We start from the raw sequence: 20,752 nt of genomic DNA, 5'->3' as shown, positions 1-20,752 counted from the left end.
AAAAGGACTCCAAGGGTGGTGGGAAGTTCCAGGATTTAAAGGCCACTTTGTGTTGAGAAGCAATCTTCTAAAGGGATGAGGAGAAACAGTATTTTTGAATACAAAACACTTTGGTACTGGTGACTCCCTTACCAGCCAACTCTTTGAAGTCTTTTCTTGGTTAACAGGTCACATCACTCCTTGATTAAGTCCCAGATGTGCTTGGCTACTGCTATTTCCTAGGCTAACAACTCTAGGGGATAAAGAGACTGATAATGAAACTTTAATCCTTTGAATGCTTGAAAGTTCAAATACTATTCTATCCTATTTCTAGATACTTATTTACAAATGCTAAAGAAAGAGAGAAAAATGAAGTAGAATATGTTTAGTTACATGAACAATTGAGAACTCAGTACAAGAGTTCTCTTTTGAGAACACAAGAATTACAAGAACTGATTTATTTGTATGTCTGAGTTTAATGGAGGGTGAAGGGGAGTGGCCAATGAAACTAGGACCATAAAGCATGAGGAGACTTTCTGTGCCTGCTACCATTTCAGCATCTGAAACTTTGGAACAAAATTTTGGCCTTAATGATTCAGAACTTTCTAGGAAGTGATTCATACCAAGGACCAACATTTCCCTCTCTCCACCCTTTCTAGCATTTTAGCAAAAACACAAGTGAGCTCATAGTAGCTGTCCTCTTTATCCTCCCAACTGGATACCCATTGGACTTAAACAAGGGATCTCCCACTATAATAAAAGAGTCTTCTCATGCTGGAAGTCCAGTTTGCCTCTAAGCACTTCCACTGCTTGGTCAGTTCCTCCTACAGCCTCTTATACCTAACTTTTCAGAATTCTTCTCAATCTTTCCCCTCACAAATATATACATCTTTTGCAAAATCTCCACATTTAAGCTTCCTTTGACGTCTCATCCCCCCGCATACTAGGACATAAGCCTTTTGAGAATTAAGAGCTGAAGCTGTAGTGAATATCTGCAGGCCCAGTGTGAACCACTGTGTTGTAGTTGTTTGTTCTTTGCTTTTGAAGAGGTCCATGGCATCAGGGAAAGATTCCAAGATGTGCAAATGAATTGGATTTAAGTGAAAAAGAGCTTTGAAAAGTCACCAGCTTCTTTTCTCCTCTCAAGATATCTATGTCCAGTGGTAAGATATAGATCTGGATGTCTGGAGATAGCCCTGGATGCAGTGGGGGACCGTGGCCTTTTTTAAGATAAGGTCTTTAACAAGTTTCAGTTTGACCGAGGAAATACCCATTCAGTGATTATGGCTAGATTACAAATGAGGAATAGAATGGCATCTTTACCATGTCAAAAAAAAAATAGATCTGAGAGTGGAGGGGAAGACTCGCAGGCTTTCTGACTAAAACAGAAACAATTGCTATTTAAATTTACTTAGTGTAAATGTCTTTCTTAGAAATAACTTAAATTGAATATATAAATTATTTTTGTACTGAAGGGTTACGTGATATATGTAGAAGAGGGGTAGTAGAAGGGAGGGAAGACTGGGGAAAAGGGCAATCAGAATTCATGCCATCTTGAGGGTGGGGGTAGGTGAGAGATGGGGAGAAAATGTGTAACTCAAAATCTTTTGGAAATGAATGTTGAAAACTAAAAATAAATAAATTAATCTCAATAAAAGGGGGAAAAGCACAAGATGTCATAGTGGATAGAGTGCTAGGCATGGAGTCAGATAATCCTGTCTTAAATCTTGGCCCTAACATTTACTAAATATAAACTTGATGAAATGAAAAGGATGATTTTTTTAAAAAAAAGTTTTTTTTAAATTGGTGTCACTATATGTGACCATATTACAATAAAGGCCTTATAAAGGAAAACCAGTGAAAAGATTATCATTCATTAAATGCATTGGCCAAATAGGATGTGGCTGCATCACTTTGTAGTGATAACTGATGAAGTGCTAGTGTGGTCCATTGGTAATTTTGTGATGGTGGGAGAAGTTAGGAAATCATCAGCTGGAGAAGGGGTTGACCCCCTGTTGGAAACTAATGGGAAGAGAGAAGAGTCTCTGAGGTTAGGTAGACATATCAAGTTTCTGATCTCTATTTATTGGGGGAAATTCCACACTAAGGAGACCATTGATTTATTGAGGTGAGTCTAATCTTTAGTGTCAGCATAATGTTTGGTCTAGTATCAGGATCTGATGAATGTTCATTGGAGAGAAATTACTTAACCTTGATGTTAGCCTCATGCTGTTATTCTAGGCAGTGAGTAGTCTGAGTGGATTATAATTAAAGTATGGCAGTTGTGATATGGTACATATCCATCTCCTACAATCCTTCTTAATTGCTTGTGTGAGGATTACTCTGCCAAACTGGTGATATCCTCTAGTAACAGACTTCTGAAAAATGTTGTTTATCAACTGAAAACATTATTGAGAGTTCTATTTTGATTATTATTGTTCATTCACTTATTTCATTTATTTCATTCATTCATTTAATTGTGCACGTCTACTGGCCAAAGCACTGTGGTTGATGTTATAATGGCAAGAAAAGTGTAAAATTCAACACAATCCGGAAACTTGTGGGCCTAGGCCTCGTCACTACCATTCACATTTTCTGCCCTTATCATGTCACACTGTCCTATGACTCATGCAAGATCTGGTCATTTTGAGCCACTACAGAGATTTGGCTTGGGGAGAATGGAAGTAGCATTCTAAAAGACCCAGGAAACAAATCTTGATAGAGACCACAGGGTCCTGTGGACCTCCTAGAACCCATGGAAGCTGGGAGGGCTCCAGGGACTGAAGGTAGGGAAGGAGCTTCCAAAACATCTTTTTATATAAGTGTGTGTGTGTGTGTGTGTGTGTGTGTGTGTGTGTGTGTGTGTGAGGTTGTCAAGAAGAAGGATGCAGGTGCAGAGTTTCCGGGCAGGATGATCCCCAGAGAACCTCACTCTCAGACTCTGGTCACCGTATTTATTTTTCTTGCACCCAAGAAGCATGAGGGTGGACCACCTTTCATTATCCATCCACAGGGAGCAAAAAGAATAATATCCAGAAGGCAAACATGTCCCATATATTTTCCCTGCTCTTTCTAACTTTTGCCTTTGTCCTAAACAGAGGCCTGCTGCATGTCTCCTATTCTGCTTGTCTAAGTGAGAGGGACTGTTCAAAGCTGGAGCATCCGTTAAGAGCAAAACTTTTTAGCAACAGAGAATGTGGCTATAACTGCATGAACAATGATTTACAATCACATTACACTCCCCTACTCCTTGGCTCTTTAGAGTTTGGTGTATTGGCCATGGACTTGGGGCAATTGCGCCTCTCATTCTCGCAATTATTTGTGATTTTACTTTTGCAGTTTTTTCTTTCTATGTACCATACGGTGAAGAGTCCTTGTCACATAGAAAGAACTTATAGTCCCACCTATAGAAAAGAAGGGGACCTAGTCATAGGGGGCTTCTTCTCCTTTCTTCTAAAGTTAGAGCCAAAAATTCACAGTGTCTACTTCAGAACTCCTCCCCACTGGACTGCTGCAGAACCAAAGTAAGTGGTTATTTTTTTCTGATGGATGAAACAGTTACGCATATTTCTGAGTGACTTATTTGTTGGTAGAATTTATGTTTTATTTAGCCTCACAATTTGGGTTAAAGCAATGCCCTGGGTTTGAAAATTTCTAGGAAACTGATGAATTACAGGTTTTATTAATGTGCAGTGCATCAAGCTGAGAAACAGACTATGTATGCATGCTCTACATAGCATTATAAACAGTCAGAGATTCATCCCTACAGATGGAAAAAAAAAAAACTCATCCACTACAAGGATGATGGAGACACATCAAGGATAGAATACATTCAAAGTTGGGATTCAGGTGGAAAAACCGTATTTCCTTAAAATGGGCTGGTTGACAACTGGTTATTGGTACCAAATATGGGGGGAAATATTCCTTATAGGACCCATATGTGACAAAGAAGTTCTTGAGGTCACTTCACTGCTAGGCTTGGGTAGGGGTAGAGAGAGTTTCTTCTTCTTTACAACACAGACCTGTGGAGGGATCTAAGGTTAACCAGCTTGGGCACCAGAAAAGACGATAAATTCAGAATACTCCAGTCAGTCCAGACTTTCATCCAATCCAAAGCTTCATGGCTTATCTGCCTAACAGAGAGTTACCAGGGGATGATGCAAAATGTTTATCTTTGCCTCTGAACTTTGATGGGCTTTAGGACCACTTAGTCTAAGTGACTCCATAATGGAGTTCTATCATTACAATTATAACATTAAAATATATCTAAAACAACAAATAATGTAAAGTTTTTAATGACCACAAGGGTCATGTGTATCAGACACACTGACAAGGTTCATTGATCGCAATGAGTTTTTAGTCCTTTTATGTCTAGGAAATCTGCACTGTTGGGCAATTTCCCTCAAATAAACAATCAGAACACCATGTACAGGGCATGAGCTAGGGATTAACAAATGAAAAATGATCCTGGCATCAAGAATTGTTTTACTTACTCTCAGTGAAATGTTGCCTATATTTCAGATGATAATTTGTGCAAATAATTACTCCTCTGAGTAATGAGACTGCTCCCTTTGAAGGTTTAGAGACTGGGATTCAAGACAATCTTTTCAATCTTCACTATTACCCCCCATCCTTTTACTTTGCTTTCTTTCCTTTCCTTTCCAACAATTTCTTAACCCTCTGATGGTTTTGAAATTTTAGGAGGAGACATAGTGATTGAATCTACTTTTGGAATTGACCATAAGAGGTCATTACAATAAGGTCAGTGACAATGGCATTGGACAATCTTCTAGGATGTCTCTAAAGTGAGGTGTGTGAAATGCTCAACATTTCTAATTCCTTCTATGTGTCTTATGTACCCAGCAGGTGAAGTTGGGCTAAGGACTGAGCATGGCAACTCTGACAACTCTTTTCCTTACTGTCATTTAATTTTTCTCCATTTTCTGTGCCAGGATATTGCAGCTCCTCATATTCTTCCTTGAAATTTCTCCTTCTTGGTCCTTCTTCTAATTAAGAATCCTTGGTTATTTCCTTCTTTTCTGCCAGAATTTCTTCATATTGTCTTTGTTCTGATCATACCTCTCATCTGGGAATGGAGAAGATACTACAGCAATTACATTAGTAAAGTATATCTTAAAAGTATTAGCTGTTGGGATTTTCCTTTTTTCAAGCTAAAAAAATTTGTTACTGAACAATTTTGTGTACACACTGGGAAGAACCCCAGAAAAGGATCATCTTTTCCAAAGACTTGGTGAAGGAAAAAGGAGACGCTTATTAAATTTGCAGATGACACAGAGCTAGGTGGGATTTTTTTAAAAAAATGACATAAGAAACTTGAGAATCACAATCTTGGAAGGCTCAAGGATGGCACTGAATCAAGTAGGGAGAAACTTAATAGTGAAAAATGCACTCCTCATTCTACTTTCAATATCAACAACATATGAACACCAGGATTGAGATGTGGTTACATTCAGTAAAATTATCTGAGGCTTGTGGTGAACTATTATGTGATTCAAAGAGAGGAATTTTCTTCTACTACAAAGAATGTGATGGTCTCCCAGTAAAAGACACTAATCAGACCACATTTGGTTTATTACATTACTTTCAGGGTACAGCATTTGTAGAAGATGATACAAAAAGTTGGAGAGGAAGTGGAAAAGGGCAAGAAGTGTGCTAAAGGACTTAAATCAATGAAAATAATCTTGAATGTATGATAATGTTTTAAGAAAGCCAAAGGGAATATATCTGTTGCCATGTATCAAAGCCTATTGATTTGAAGACCCCTCCCTTTTTTTGCTAATCACACCAGATCACAACTAAGAGAGATGTTTAGACTAACGTATAAAATATGGAATGGGTTCCTTTGGATATTCCGGGGTCCTTCTTAATGGATATTTTAAATAAAAGGGCAGAAGAGCCGTCATCATATATTTTGTAGAGATTACCCTTTGGGTGGTGTGATTTGGATCTTCACAGAGCTGCCAGAACAGCATTTGCAAACATAGTGTATGTGTGCCCATATTACTACTGTCCTCAAGCCCTAAAGAAGACCATTGGTTGCTCAATGACTGTAAGAGTCAATAAGAGCTCATATACCAAGTTCCAAGTGCCTTTCAGTATCTGACACAGGCCTCATTACCTTTTATAGTCTTTTTGCTCAACACTCCCCTTCAAGTAATCCACACTGATTCCAACTTGATTTACTTGATGCATTTCATGTGTGAAATGATGCCTCCTTTCATGATGTTTTTACATACTCAAGTACACATGCTTGGAAGATGATTTCCCATGTGCTTGGACATTCAAAATCCTTTGCTTCGTTTAAACTTGATATTGAGTAATACTTTCTACAAGAAGTTTATGCTAAGCTTCTTATTTACTGCAACCAAACCCAGAAATTTCATTGTACTTATTTTTATATACATATTTATATTTTTATTTTGTGTCTGTACATGTATAGATGATATCCCACCAATAAACCAGAAGGTAAAAATAGAGATTGTGATGCATATACAATGTGCGTTTGTATGTGTGTGTATACATACACATATGTGTGTGTATATATATATATATATATATACATATACATATACACACTTGCATGCATGAATACATATATATGTGTGTATTTGAAATAAAAGAATGAAAAACAGCAACAGGAGACTGGACCAATGGCTGCAATAGTTGGTCTTTTCTACTGTGGAAATTCTGTGAATAAATGATTTCCCAAAACATCTCAAAAATTTCTATTTGAGCCTTGCTGAAACCCTGTTCCAGATTACTCCCAATATCTACCTCTTTAAATGCTACTCAGGTGCTGTTAAACAGACTTAAGAAAGTAATAAAGTATGGTAGCATGAATCCACTACAAATTTTTATTATGTCATCTCAATTGGACTCTCACTACTGCAAGGCAATCCATGCACTGCTTCCCAAGTGTCTGCTTATTCTTTCCCTAGAAGCTATTCAAAATTTTTCCTTGCATTTGCAAACTTCCAATATCACCTCATTCTCCACATTGTCAGCAGAGGATATTGCCTTAAAATACACTGACAAAGCAGAAGTTATTATGTTGACTGCTCCTCCCCTTTTTTCTATATCCAATGTACTATTCACATAAATACCATTTTCTCTTTCTTTAATCTAGTGTCTAATGAAGATATAAAAACATCTTTGGTACACTTATAATTTCTACAAATCTACAGTCTTTTATACTTATTTCCTCTTTCTCCTCACCCAGTGACTTCCTGACAAGAATTGGTCACCTCTTCTATGAACACTGAAATGACCCCCTAATGGGTTTCCTGCTGCACATCTCCTTTGACTTTTGCTAGTCTCCCCAATGATGTCCAAGAGATTTTCATAAAGCACAACACTTCACATGACACTTCTCTGCTTTCTAAATTTGAATCATTTTCTGGCACCTCTATGGTCATATACAAATATCTCAAACATTTAAGCTCTTCTTACCTTTCTCCCCATCTAAATATTTGTATTTATTGTGCTTTGCCACCTTTTGTGAACTTTTTAATGAAGTGAAAGAGACTACAACATTTCTCATGTTCCATGCTCCATCTCATTTTCAGGCTTTTGGGAATGCTGTCTCCTATGCCAGGAATGCAATCATTCCTCACTTCCATGTCTCAGAATTCTTATTTTCATTTTATATTTAAAGTCATTTGACATGAAGTCTTTTCAGTTCTCCCTGAATCGTTAATGAATTCTTCCAAATCACATTCTGTTACCTTTGCCTCTAATTTAATATACTGCTTGCTATATGAACATATTTTCTCCTCTGATTAGAATGTAACTTGGAAGACAGGTTTTTTTTTTCACTTTTGTCTCTACATCTCCATGACTTGCAAGTGTCTGAACTCTAGTAGCGGCCTCATAATTGCTTTTGAGCTGATTGAAATCACTTATTAATCATTTCAGTTTTTCCTAATTGGGAACTCCAAGTTCTGTCTTTCACTTTACTACATTGTGACTTTGAGACCAATTATTTAACTTTGCTTCCTCATTCTCATGGTCCTCTCCACAGGCTTTGACACTGTGGATCACTCTCTCCTCCTTAGTGCTGTCTCCTCTCTTGGTTTTAGAAAGCAGGTTTCACTGTTCTCCTTCTCCTTTTCTTATTGCTGCTTTACTTTCTCCTTTGCTGGATTCTCTTCAGATCATACCATCTAACAATTGTGTTCCTCAGGCATCCATGTCTAAGCCACTGTACTACTTCCATTGGTGACCTTATCAGCTCCAATGATTTATATAGCATCTTTATGCTGATGATTCTCAAATTTACCTATTGTGGTCCAAACTCTCTGCTGACCTCACATCTCATATCACCAACTGCTTTTCAGATACCTTGAAATAAATATCCAGTGGACATCTTAAGTTTAGTATAACCAAAATGGAAATTATTACCTTTTGCTCCTGAGCTCTCCCCCTCTTATTTTCCTGTTACTATAGAGGACACCATCTTTGATGCTTTCTGGCTCCCAATCATGGAGCAATTTTAAATTCCTCGATATCCCTCACCCTACATATCCAAGCTGCTGCCAAGGCTTGTCAATTTCAGCTTGGTAATACCTCTTAAATATATAGCTCTCTGTCTTTCTATCTCTTTCTATGCCTCTGTCTTTGTGTCTGTCTCTCTCCCTGGCCCTGTCTCTCTCTGTCTCTCTCTGTCTCTCTCTGTTTCTGTCTTTGTCTATCTGTCTGTCTGTCTGTCTCTGTATCTGTGCTTGTATGGTATCTTTCCCATTTAAATGTAATCTCCTTGAGGATGGGTCTTTCTTTTGTTGCTTGTTGTATGCTCATAGCTTAGCATTGTCTCTGGCACATAGTACGTGTTTAATAAGTGTTGGTCAATTGTTTCCCTGGTTCTCAGTTATTCAGCTTCTAAGAGAGGAACACTGTTTCCTTACTTGAAGAAGACAGGAGGATGTACTGCAGGGCCAACAAATACACTGTGAAATTGTAAATTTTTTGAATCTTCCTGCTTTAGAGCTGGTAATTATTTCAGCAAGAATGAGATGAATATTTATCCTTGAATCCTTCAAAGTTGAACATTACAGGTTCATGAGAATCATACTTTTGAAATACATGTATTCCATTTTCAAACCAACACATAATCTTAAAAATCATTACATTATATCTAGCAACCATGTTATCAATATATTTATTTATTCCTAATATGTTTTACATCATAAAAATTTCAAAATTGCAATTTCTGAAGAAATTTTCTTCAGAATTAGAAGCCTTCCTTTCTATATTTGCACAACATAGACAATCAGACTGCCTGGTTTCTTCAGTTGCATTTTAAGACCAGACATATTCATATGTCAAAACCACATTATAATTTCTTTGTGTTTGTGTGTGTGTGCGTGCGTGCGTCTGTGTGTGTGTGCACGTGTGTGTGTGTGTGTGTGTGTGTGTGTGTGTGTGTGTGTGTGTATTCTTGAAGAGATTTTAGAGGAAGTTCAGTCCAAGTCTGTCATTTTACCAGTGTGGACATTGATTCCCATGGTGGTAAAATGATTTGCCAAGGGTGGTTTTTTTTTGTAAATTCTAGGGGCAAGATTTAAGACAGGAGTTCCTGCCTCCATGTCTAGCACTCCATCCTCTATAATATCTTGCTGTGTCTGTTTATATAGAGCTTGCCTTGTTCTTTACTTTTTCCCTCTCACTTTAGGTCAATGATGAAACATTACCAACATTTGCTGGCTCTGAAGTTTGCTGTGGATGAGATTAACAAGAACCCCCATTTGCTGCCAAACACAACCTTGGGATACCAGTTACTCAATAACTTCCATAATAACAAACTGGCTGTGGAGAGCTCCATGATTTGGCTGTCAGGGATGGGTCCGACTATCCCTAACTATAGCTGTGGAGGGCAGCCCAATTCATTGGCTGTCATTGGAGGGTTGTCAGCTACACTGTCCATGTCCATGGCTACCATTCTAACACTTTATAAAGTTCCACAGGTAAGGAAACCCAATACTGTCACTCATTTTCATCCAATAATATTTTTTGTATTTAAAACAGCAAATTCTTTATAATCTGTTCTGGTGCAGTATCAGTGAGTGAACAAGCAATTATCAAGAAATTCTAGGCACTATTCTGACAACAAAACATGAAAAATGGGGAAACAGTCCCTTCCACCAGAGAACTCACTCTTTCCTTTAGATGATGTGGTGTTATATTGGTTTAATGCTGATGGTTTTGAACCAAATAAAAATCTGCCCAACTACAGGTCACTATGCTCCTACTTCATCTTTTTGTATTTGTATAGAACTCAGAAGACTTTAGAGGGAAGAAAGATTTCTCCTTTCCTCATTTCAGAAAATTCGCAGGGAATGGGCTCTGTTCCTTTTTGTTTTGAAACAGATTTCTGTATTTCCTCTAAAAGGATGAACCTCTAGTACTTGCCTTCAACAGTCTGTGCTAATAGGCATTATTCAATTCTGTGTTTAGGGAGATCTTTTGCTTTGGGATGAGAGTTGGCCCACTTCATCAATCTGGGCCTGACTTGCCAAATAGGTGGTATATCCCTTGAGAACAGAAAAAAAGTTTATATATTCAATTGTAGTTATTTCTGAGAAATAAATTTTTATCAAGTGCCTTTTTTGTGTTTTCTAACTGGTTACTCAAAGAACATTTTGATGAACAAGATATAGCTTCTGTGTGATCCAATTGGGGAAGTCACAAGACAATGTAAGAGAAATGAGTTGATTTAGTGCCAATCAAGATGTCCTTTTCTTGTTTATGTACCAATCAATCCTTCCCTGAGTAGACAGGATGAATACATGCATCAGAGAATTAACAAGTTATGCATTTCACAGAATTTCTTACAATAAATTCATTGATATTCTATGCCACAGCTTACTCAAGCTGTCCGGTTTTCTGCATTATACTTTGGGTTCATCACAGTTTTGATTTTTCGAGGGTCATGTTGATTCATGATCATTTTTCATTATATTATATTATATTTGTTTTTAAAAACAATTTATTTATTTTAAGTTTTCGACATTCACATCCATAAAGTTCTGAGCTTGAAATTTTCTCCCCTTCCCTCATCTCCCCCCTCTCCAAGATGTCATGCAAGCTGATATAGGCTCTATATTCACATTCACATTAAACATATTTTTACATTAGTCATGTTGTAAAGATGAATTAGAACCACTGGGAGGAACCACAAAAAAGAAGAAACAAAACACCCCCCCCCCAAATAGAGAGAGAGAGAGCAAATTATATGCTACATTTGCATTCAGATTGCAGTTTTTCTCTGGAGGTAGAAAGCATTTTCCACCATGAGTCTTTTGGAGTTGTCTTAGATCTTTGTATTGCTGAGAAGAGCTAAGTCAATCAATGTCAATCATCACACAATGTGGCTGTTACAATATTCTCCTGGTTCTCCTCACTTCACTCAGCATCCGTCAGTATAAGACTTTCCAAGTTTTTCTCAGATCCTCCTGCTCATCATTTCTTACAGCAAAATAGTATCCCATTACATTCATATACCACGATTTGTTCAGCCATTCCCCACCTGATGGGCATCCCCTCAATTTCTAATTCTTGGCCACCACAAAAAGATGTCATATAAATATTTTTGTCCATGTTTGTCTTTTCCCTATTTTTGTGATCTCTTCTGGATAGAGACCTAAAAGTAGTATTGCTAGGTCAAAAGGTATGCACAGTTTTATAGGCCTTTGGACATAGTTCCAGATTGTTCTCCAGAATGGTTGGATCAGTTCACAACTCCACCCATAATGGATTAGTTTTCCAATTTTCCCACATCTTTAACTTTTATCTGATCATATTTTCAGCAGTATCCTATGAATATGAGGTTTTTTTTTTAAAGAGTTCCCTTCTCCCCTGCACTCCCACCCCAGGGAGCAACAGGTGTCAGTGAAATTCCTTAGTGGTTACCCAAATGTAATCCAGTTCAATTCAATGCCAAACATTTGTGAAGCAGAATTATGTGATGTGCAGTGTGCTAGAAGGTAGGGACTGAGACAAATGAAATGTCAAAAACATAAAATCGCCTTTACTCCTTCATGTAGTTGTCTTGTTTGGTCACAATGAGCACACTAATTGAATTACAATGACAAATTATGGTAATATACACATATACATCTCTCTCTCTCTCCATCTTTGTATTTATTTAATACAATGGAATTTTGAAGGAATCATTGGCAATTGCTGTATCAGCCAGCACAGATTCCCACTTGAGCTGGGAACTGCATGACCATAGAGATTTCAAGAGGTAGAGATAAGAAGTCAGAAAATAAAACACGTTCAAAGTACAGAAGCAGAAGGTGAAATTTTATTTCCATTCATCATCAAGTCCAATTCACCTCATGTGCTGAGGATTTGCATTCTAGGGATTTGTTGTTGTAGGGGAGCTGTTTCAGTCATGCCCCAACGTTCCTGACTCATTTGGAGTTTTCTTGGCAAAGATACTGGAGGTTTTGGAATTTCCTTCTCTACCTTATTTAACAGATGAGGAAACTCAGGCAAAAGGATTAAGTGTTGTTCCCAGGTTCACATAGCTAGCAAATACCAGAGGCTGGATTTGAACTCAGGAAAGTGAATCTTCCTGATTCCAGGCTAAGTGTTTTATTTACACATCACTATGCAGTCCCACTTTGGGGATGCAAAGCAACATTTGTTTAGAAAGATATACTGTACCTACCTCAAAGAACATTATGGCTTCTGACTCCTGCTTTGTGGTAAGAGTGTTCTAATTGGCTGAAGAACAAGAAATTTCTTTGCACCTGAAATGCCTGGGAACTGGACATTGTGTCCTCTGGACTGACTCCTTGCAAATCACTGTGTACTGCTTGATATGTGAAACCTGTGCCTGGGTAGCTCAAATTGGGGCTTCTCATTTGAAACCTCCTCTGAATTGTTTGCTCCTCATATAGACTTGACTTATGTGTCTGGGTTTAGAATAGATTTATGATGACTCTTGGAATCTTTTAAAGTTCATTCACTTACTTTTCTAGATACTCCCTTCAAAATTGCAAAAGAAAAGGAAAAGGAAAAGCAGATCAACAAGATTTTAGTAAACTTTCCTTGTGTGCTAGCATTGTGACTGTTAGCAGGATTTTACTGGGCCAACTTCTAACCTGAGAATGAAGAAATAGCAGGTCAGAGACAAAGTGCCAGTAATCAGGTAGCTGTTTAATTAATTTTCATTACGAGGAACAGATTTGCAAATCAGGAATTCTTTGGATCAGAATTCCACCTTGCTGAAGCAAAGACAAAGATTATATACACAACTTGCAATGGGAAGGGACAGAGGAAGGTGGATTGCAAACAATCATTCTGAGGGCCAGAGTGGTTCCCCAAGACAAATGGAAGATAATACAACAATTCTGGACTTCAGTCTTTGTGGGTCATGACTTGGTGGGTCACAGGACCCAATATTGGTTCTGTCATGGGAACAGGTTCTACAGTCTTTGATTCACTTCACTTAAGGTATACACTCACAGGAATGCCATTGGATGTAGGAATGTTGTCAAGGGTTTGAACGATCATTTCAAGCTGCATTGTGAGCTCTGACTCCTCATCTGAAGAGGCAGCTTTTGAAAAAATTAAATTATTAGTCTCTTCATTACACATACCATATTGATTAATATAAAAATGATAATTCCACACAGTACACACAGAGCATACAGATATATTTACTGTAACTACACTTCTTGACCTCAAAAAGCTTACGTCCTTGTATGGCGAGATCAAAGGAGGCTTCAGTGTGGGGATTTTGCATAAGATGTAGGTACTTGTAGGGGAATGGTGGAGGAAAATTCTGGAAAGTTAGACGTAAGAGATTCTAGGATGAACAGACCAATCAGTAGAGGTGGTTACAGAGGCAAACCAACCTTCCAGGATGAGTAGCCTCTTTTATTATAGTGGGAAGGCCCCTTTTGATGTCCACAAGATATTCAGGATAAAAAGAGGACAGCCACTATAAGTTTACTAGAGTTCTTGCCAAAATGCCAGGAAAGGCTGAGAGAGGGAATAACTGGTCCTTGGTATGTTATATATACTAGGAAGTTCTGAATCATCAAGGACCAAACTTTCTTTCCAAGTTTCAAAGGCTGAATTGGAATCAGACAGAGAAAGTCTCCTCATGCTTGATGGCCCTAGTCTAATTGGTCACTCCCCTTCACCCTACATTAAACCCAGTCAGACAATGAAATCAATTATTAAAATTCTTGTGTTCTCAAAAGAGAACCAGAAAGGATGTCTTGTACTTATGTCTCAATTTGATGTACCTAAACATATTGTGTTTCACTCTTTTGTTTTTCTTTCTTTCTATAGCATTTGTGAATAAGTATCTAGGCAAAGGATAGAATACTTTTTGTATTTTTAGGCACTGAAAGAGTGAAAGTTTCCTCATTGGTACTTTATTGCCTAGAGTTGATAGCAGAAACAAGTGTAGTAGCCAAGTCATATCTGGGACCTAATCCAGTAGTGGTTTACCTGTTAACCAAGACATCCACTTCAAAGACTTAGCTGACCTAAGTAAGAGAGGAATTAGTCTAGAAGTGTTCTGTATGCAATAACAATCTTTCTCCTCATCCCTTTAGAAGATTCCTTCACACCACAAAGTGGAACTTCCCACAACCCTTAGAATACTCTTAACCATTGCAGAATTTCTGCCAGACCCTCACAGTGAGAAAGGTCTACAGGTCTACAGGTCAACCATGCTTCATTGTCTCATCTCTGTTTCTGAATCTCTGGATTTCCATATTATGCCCAACACCCAAAAGAACATTCTCCCTTCTCTTTTCCTTATTTTCTGTGCTTTTTAGGGGCTGTCTTCCACCATTATATGATAAGGACCATTTACTGCATTTTTCTATTTCTTGTTGTTGTGTCCCAACCTCTTGGCATATTGTCAGACATGAAATGAGCATTTTCATCCACTTATGTTGACTCTAAAAGTTTATAGATTGATTTCTGGTTGTTTGAATCAGAAATTGTAGTTCTTCTTGTGGGTCCCTTTTCTTATGCTGTCCTTCAGCAAGATGACAAATTGCTACACAAAATATGCTCCAGTTGTCTTTATGTAGTGTGATGTTGTGTGGAGAGGGCTGTTCATACACTGTCTACCTTCTACCAATCTAACACTTGGGACTCTGGAAACAGGGCAATTTATTCACTCTTCTAAAGGAATGATGGAGGAGACAGAACTAATTCTGCATACAAAAAGGTTGTCATTGGAGTCACTCCCTGGCTTGTCTGCCACATGGAGAAATCAATTTTCTAAAATCTTGAATTATTCTGTCAGAGTGGAACCAGGGAGTCACTCTGATACCACCCTCTGACTCCTGCTTTCAAGCTTTCATATATAGCCTGAACATCAATATCAATGCCATTGAAGTTTTCATTGAGTGAATCATTCCAATCTGAAAAAAAAAAGTTCCAGAAGAACCAATCACACATTTTGCTGTGTCACATGATAAAAGTCACCCTGGTTCCCAAATAAGGATGTGTGTTCCCACCTCTTGCATTCACCATAAGTGGTCTTTTCCCCTCAGGCTATATTGGCCTATTCTTGTCCTTGTTTTTGCCCTCCCTACTGTCTCAACGACCACAACTACTATTCAGTGCTGGCTGTCCCTTGGAACTCACATATTGCTTCACCAGGTATGTAGCAAATGTTATCTTTGTTGAAGGAACTGTTTCTCAGATAAAGGGACTTCTCCTTGTATTCAGCCCCCAAGTTACATCCTTGACTCTCACAATTCTCCTCCACAATCATGATCTCTGTCAACCTCTCCCTTTCCCAAATCTAATGGGATTTCTTGTCTGGTGTCCTGGTTCTAGTATTTCTTCTGTAGTGATTCTATCTTTTTCTGTAGCTACTCTCTTGCCAAAAGAGTATAGAAGTTACCTTACTGCTACTTCACAGTCATGTCCTTGGTAAAAACATATCTCCCACTCCCTTCATTTTCATTCTGCTTATACATGAAAACTTTCACTCTGTTTTTCTCTGTCACAAAATAGTTTTCCTTTTCTTTTTGCACTCTTTTTGATTTAGATATCAGCACAACATGTGCATCATAAGCGGAATTTGATAGTACCCCCTCTTTGCCTATTTTCCCAAATAGTTTACAAAGCATTGAAATTAGTTGTTCTTCAAGTACTTGGTAGAAATAACTCATGAATTAATTTTGCCCTGGTAATTTTTTCTTAGAACTTTATTGATGAGCTATATATATATATATATATATATATATATATATATATATATATATATACATATACATATTATATATATATGAATGACTACATAACTTATTTTCTCTCTTTTTAATCTGGACAATTCATATTTCTTGTAAATATTCATCAATTCCTGCAAAATAGGTTTTGTGGCATATACTTTGGGTAAATTAGCTTCTGTTAATTGCTGTAATTATTACTTATTTGGTGTTGATTTTACCCTTTTCATTTTTGGCACTGGTAATTTGATTTTCATTCTTTTTGTAAAAAATCAAATTAGCCAATTGTTGATGAATTGCTTGGTTTTTTTCATTAAAAAGAGTTTCTTGGTTTATTTATTAATTTAAAAGCTTTCTTACCTTCAATTTTATTAATCTCTCCTTTGTTTTTCAGGATTTCCATTTTGATGTTTAATTGGTCATTTTCAGTTTGTTATTTTTCTAGCTTTTTTTTTTATTTCATGTCCAATTCATTGGTCTGCTCCTTCCCTGTCATACTGATGCAAATTTTCCTTTAAGTATTGATTTCACTGCAACCCATTAATTTTAGTTTGTTTTTCTCATTGTTTTCATTCTTTTTTTAAATATTTTTTTTTATTTTTAGTTTACCACACACGGTTCTACATAATTTTGAGTTCCAGATTTTCTCCCCTCCCTCCCCGCTCCCTCCCCAAGATGGCATGGAAGCTCATATAACTACCATGTATAACTTTGCATTGAATTAATTTATACACTAGTCAAGTTGTAGAGAAGAATTATGACCAATGGAATGAATCATGAGAAAGAAGAGACAGAACCAAAAAAAAAAAAAACCAAAAACAAAAAAAAAACCCAAGAACAAAAACAAAAGGGAAGAAAAAAGGCGAGCATGTAGTGTGCCTCAATCTGCATTCAAACTTCACAGTTCTTTCTCTGGATGAAGATAGCATTCTCCATCGTGAGTCCCCTGGAGTTGTCCTTGCACCTTGCATTGCTGAGAAGAGCAAAGTCTGTCAGCGTTGGTCCTCACGGAATCCATATATCTGTGGTTGTGTACAATGTTCTCCTGGCTCTGCTCCGCTCACTCAGCATTATGTCATGTAGGTTTTTCCAGGTTGTTACGAAGTCTGTATCATCCCCATTTCTTATGGCAAATAGTATTCCATTACCTTCATATACCACAGCTTGTTCAGCCATTCCCCAATTGATGGGCATCCCTTTGATTTCCAATTCTTGGCTACTACAAAGAGAGCCGCTATAAATATCCTTGTACATATGAGTCCCTTTCCATCTTGTGTGATTTCTTTGGGATACAACCCTAGAAGTGGTATTGCTGGGTCAAAGGGTATGAACATTCCTATGGCCCTTTGGGCATAGTTCCAAATTACTCTCCAAAATGGCTGGATCATCTCACAACTCCACCAGCAATGTAACAATGTTCCAATTTTCCCACATCCTCTCCAGCATTTATCATCCACCTGCTTTGTTATTTTAACCAATCTGACAGGAGAGATGTGGTATCTAAGAGTTGTTTTGATTTGCATTTCTCTAATCAGTAGTGATCCAGAGCATTTTTTCATATGCCTATAGATAGCTTTAATTTTTTCCTCTGAAAACTGCCTGTTCATATCCTTTGACCATTTCTCAATTGGGGAATGGCTTGTATTTCATTCTTTTTAATCAAATTATTTATTGTTTTTATAATTAGTTCTTTGGCCTACTTGTTCTTGAACTGATGCTGAGTAGAACAGAAGAGAGAACATTGCAGAACCAGGAGAACATTGTAGACAGCCACATTGTATGATGACTAACTTTGATAGACCTGGCCCTTCTCAGCAATGCAAGGTTCCAAGACAACTCCAAAAGACTCAAGATGGAAAATGCTATCTGCATCCAGAGAAAAAACTACAGATTCTGAATGCAGATTGAAGCATACTATTTCCTCTCTTTCTTTTTTGTTTTGTTTCTTCTTTCTTGTGGTTCATTCCATTGGTTATAATTCTTCTTTGCAATATGACTAATGTGAAAATATGTTTAATGTGAATGTACATGTAGAGCCTATATTGGTTTGCATGCTGTCTTGGAGAGGGGGAGAAGGGGCAGGAGAGAGAGAGAGGGAGAAACCTTGGAACTCAAAAGCTTGTGGAACTAAATGTTTTAAACTAAAAATAAATAAATTTAAAAATTATTTAGTATTTTATTTTCTCCACTTATATGCAAAAATAATTTTTAACATTTCCTCTTACAAAATTAAGTTCCAAATTCTCTCCCATCCTCCCTTTCCACTTTCCTCATTGACATAGCAAACAATTTGGTACAGATTAGAAATGTGTAATCATTCAAAAAATATTTCCACATTGAACATGGTGTGAAAGAAAACAGAACAAAAAATAAAGAAAAAATGGTACTCAATTTTATTCAGACACCATTAGTTCTTTCTCTGTGGATTGATAGCACTTTTCATTATAAGTCCTTCTGAGTTTTCTTGGTCACTGTATTTCTGAAGATACCTAAGGCATTCATAGCTAAACATCTTGCAGTATTGCTGGTACTTTGGACAAAATGCATTTCACTCAGAATCAGCTTCTGTAAGTCTTTCTAATTTCTTTTTACTTTTCCTGAGAGCATTTTGCTCATCATTTCTTGCAGCACAACAGTATTCCATCATAATCACATACCACAATTTCTTCAGCCATACCCCAATTGATGGGCATCCCCTCAATTTCCTATTCCTTGCTACCAGTAAAAAAGATGTTATAAATATTTTTGGTACATACAGGTACTTTTCCTTTTTGCTTTTTATCTCTTTTGGGATACAGACCTAGTAGTGGAGTTGCTAGGACAAAGGGTATGCATGGTTTTATAGCCCTTTGGGCATAGTTCCAAATTGCTCTATAGAATGATTGAATTAGTTCACAACTCCACCAGCAGTGCATTAATGTCTCATTTTTCCCACAGTCCCCCAACATTGGTCATTTTTCCTTTTCTGTCCTATTAGCCAATCTAATTGGTATAAGAAATGGTAAAAAGAATTTTAAATGTAGTCTGGACTGGACCAGTCTTCAAGCTATGGGTGGGCAGAGCTGAAGAAAGCAGGCTAGAGACAAGAGAGTCAGATATCAAACAGAAGTTTAATTAATTTCAGAGTGAGGAAAATAAGTTTTCAAACTGAAGTCCTCCTGCAGAGGGCTCATGGCTTATGGTAGAGGTAGGGTATTTAACCCCCGCAAACCACAAAAATGTGGGACACAACAAAGTCATTCTCAGTTCTTAAATAAACAGTTTCCATGGCAGGCCCATGCATGCAGGAATCTTTGAGACAATACAAGTGTTCTTTGGTCCTGTGGCAACAGTCTCCGAGTTACCACTGAGATTTGTGATCATTCAATGGGGTACAGAGCCAGAGTTAGTATGGTAGAAACAGGAGTGAAGCACCTGGTTCAATTCACTCAGCAGTTACAAGAACTTGGATAGCTAGAATGTCAAAAGATCACTTTCTGCTGCAGCATGTCAGCTGCTTCTGGCTCTTAGGTCCCTGGGAAATAGAGAAGCTCCAACAAATCTAAATTGCTATCAATTAATATGAAGATCATAAATCTCTTAGAGAACACTTTGTGCTGGTCAAAGCAATGCATGCTGCCAGACGGTGATATCATCCAGAGGATGAATGCAAAGACTGCTGTTTTGCCAATTTCTGGGCACAGCCTGCTTGCTGAGACTTAGCTCTGGAAAAATAGGGTATCTCCATATTTCTTGATATTTAATCCCTTTGGCCAAAGGCAGGGGGTCTGAATGAACTCCTACTGTTATTGCCAATAAAGTAGAGGCAGATATAACCTAAAATGCCATGAAAGGCCATTTAGGCTAGGATAAGATATTGTCCAGTGGGTTAGTTCCTTGAGGGAACATATTGGGGAAATATGTCCCAGGTATTATTGCTATCCATTGTTTGCTTGCAAGCACAAAAGAGGAAGGGGGCAAGAATGTAGAGGGAGATCATGCCAAAAGACTCTTGAATCACAGAATTTGTGGTTGGGCCCACAACAAGAAGGAAGAGAAAAAAAAATTAGCACAGCATACTTAGCTCTTGCGAATCTTGAGATAGCTGTCTTATTTGGATATTGGTTGCTTCTGAGTCCACACCAGATCAACTTTGATGTCCTTGTAGGAGTTTGCTGTCCACTAAGAAGCAGGGGTTTCCTTCAGATGATCCAGAAGTACACACCCACAAGTTTGGCAGCTATGGAAGTAGTCAGAAAGACCTGATGGGGCCCTCAGACACAATGATTGATTGGTCAGTATAGGTCCAGTTTTCAGATAAGAAAACTCCTGCATCAAACTTTGGATCTGAGTTTCTCTCAGCATAACAAAGATCCTTAGTTAAGTCTCTAACCAACATGTAGAGACGAACCAAATTTTTCTATAATTTTATTTTCTCTGTTTTACTTTTCCCGGTTTTTGGTATCAGTATTCTACTTGTTTCACAAAAGGAATTTGGTAGGATCCCTTCCCTCCTATTATTCCAAATAATTTATTTAACATTGGAATTAGTTGATCTT

General features: G+C 37.6%; 1 protein-coding gene across 1 annotated transcript in view; it reads left to right on the top strand.

Annotated features, from left to right (window-relative positions):
* Window positions 1-3,258: 3,258 nt before the first annotated feature.
* Window positions 3,259-20,752, top strand: part of LOC118855093 (vomeronasal type-2 receptor 26-like) — a 42,209-nt gene continuing 24,715 nt past the window's right edge. Inside the window, 2 exon segments of the mRNA XM_036765212.1 lie at window positions 3,259-3,503; window positions 9,671-9,962. Of these exon segments, the coding sequence (XP_036621107.1) occupies window positions 3,259-3,503; window positions 9,671-9,962 (537 nt within the window).

Source organism: Trichosurus vulpecula, chromosome 6 (assembly GCF_011100635.1).
Source record: "Trichosurus vulpecula isolate mTriVul1 chromosome 6, mTriVul1.pri, whole genome shotgun sequence".
In the NCBI taxonomy this organism is placed as follows: Eukaryota; Metazoa; Chordata; class Mammalia; order Diprotodontia; family Phalangeridae; genus Trichosurus; species Trichosurus vulpecula.
This window is presented reverse-complemented; position numbering and strand designations above follow the sequence as displayed.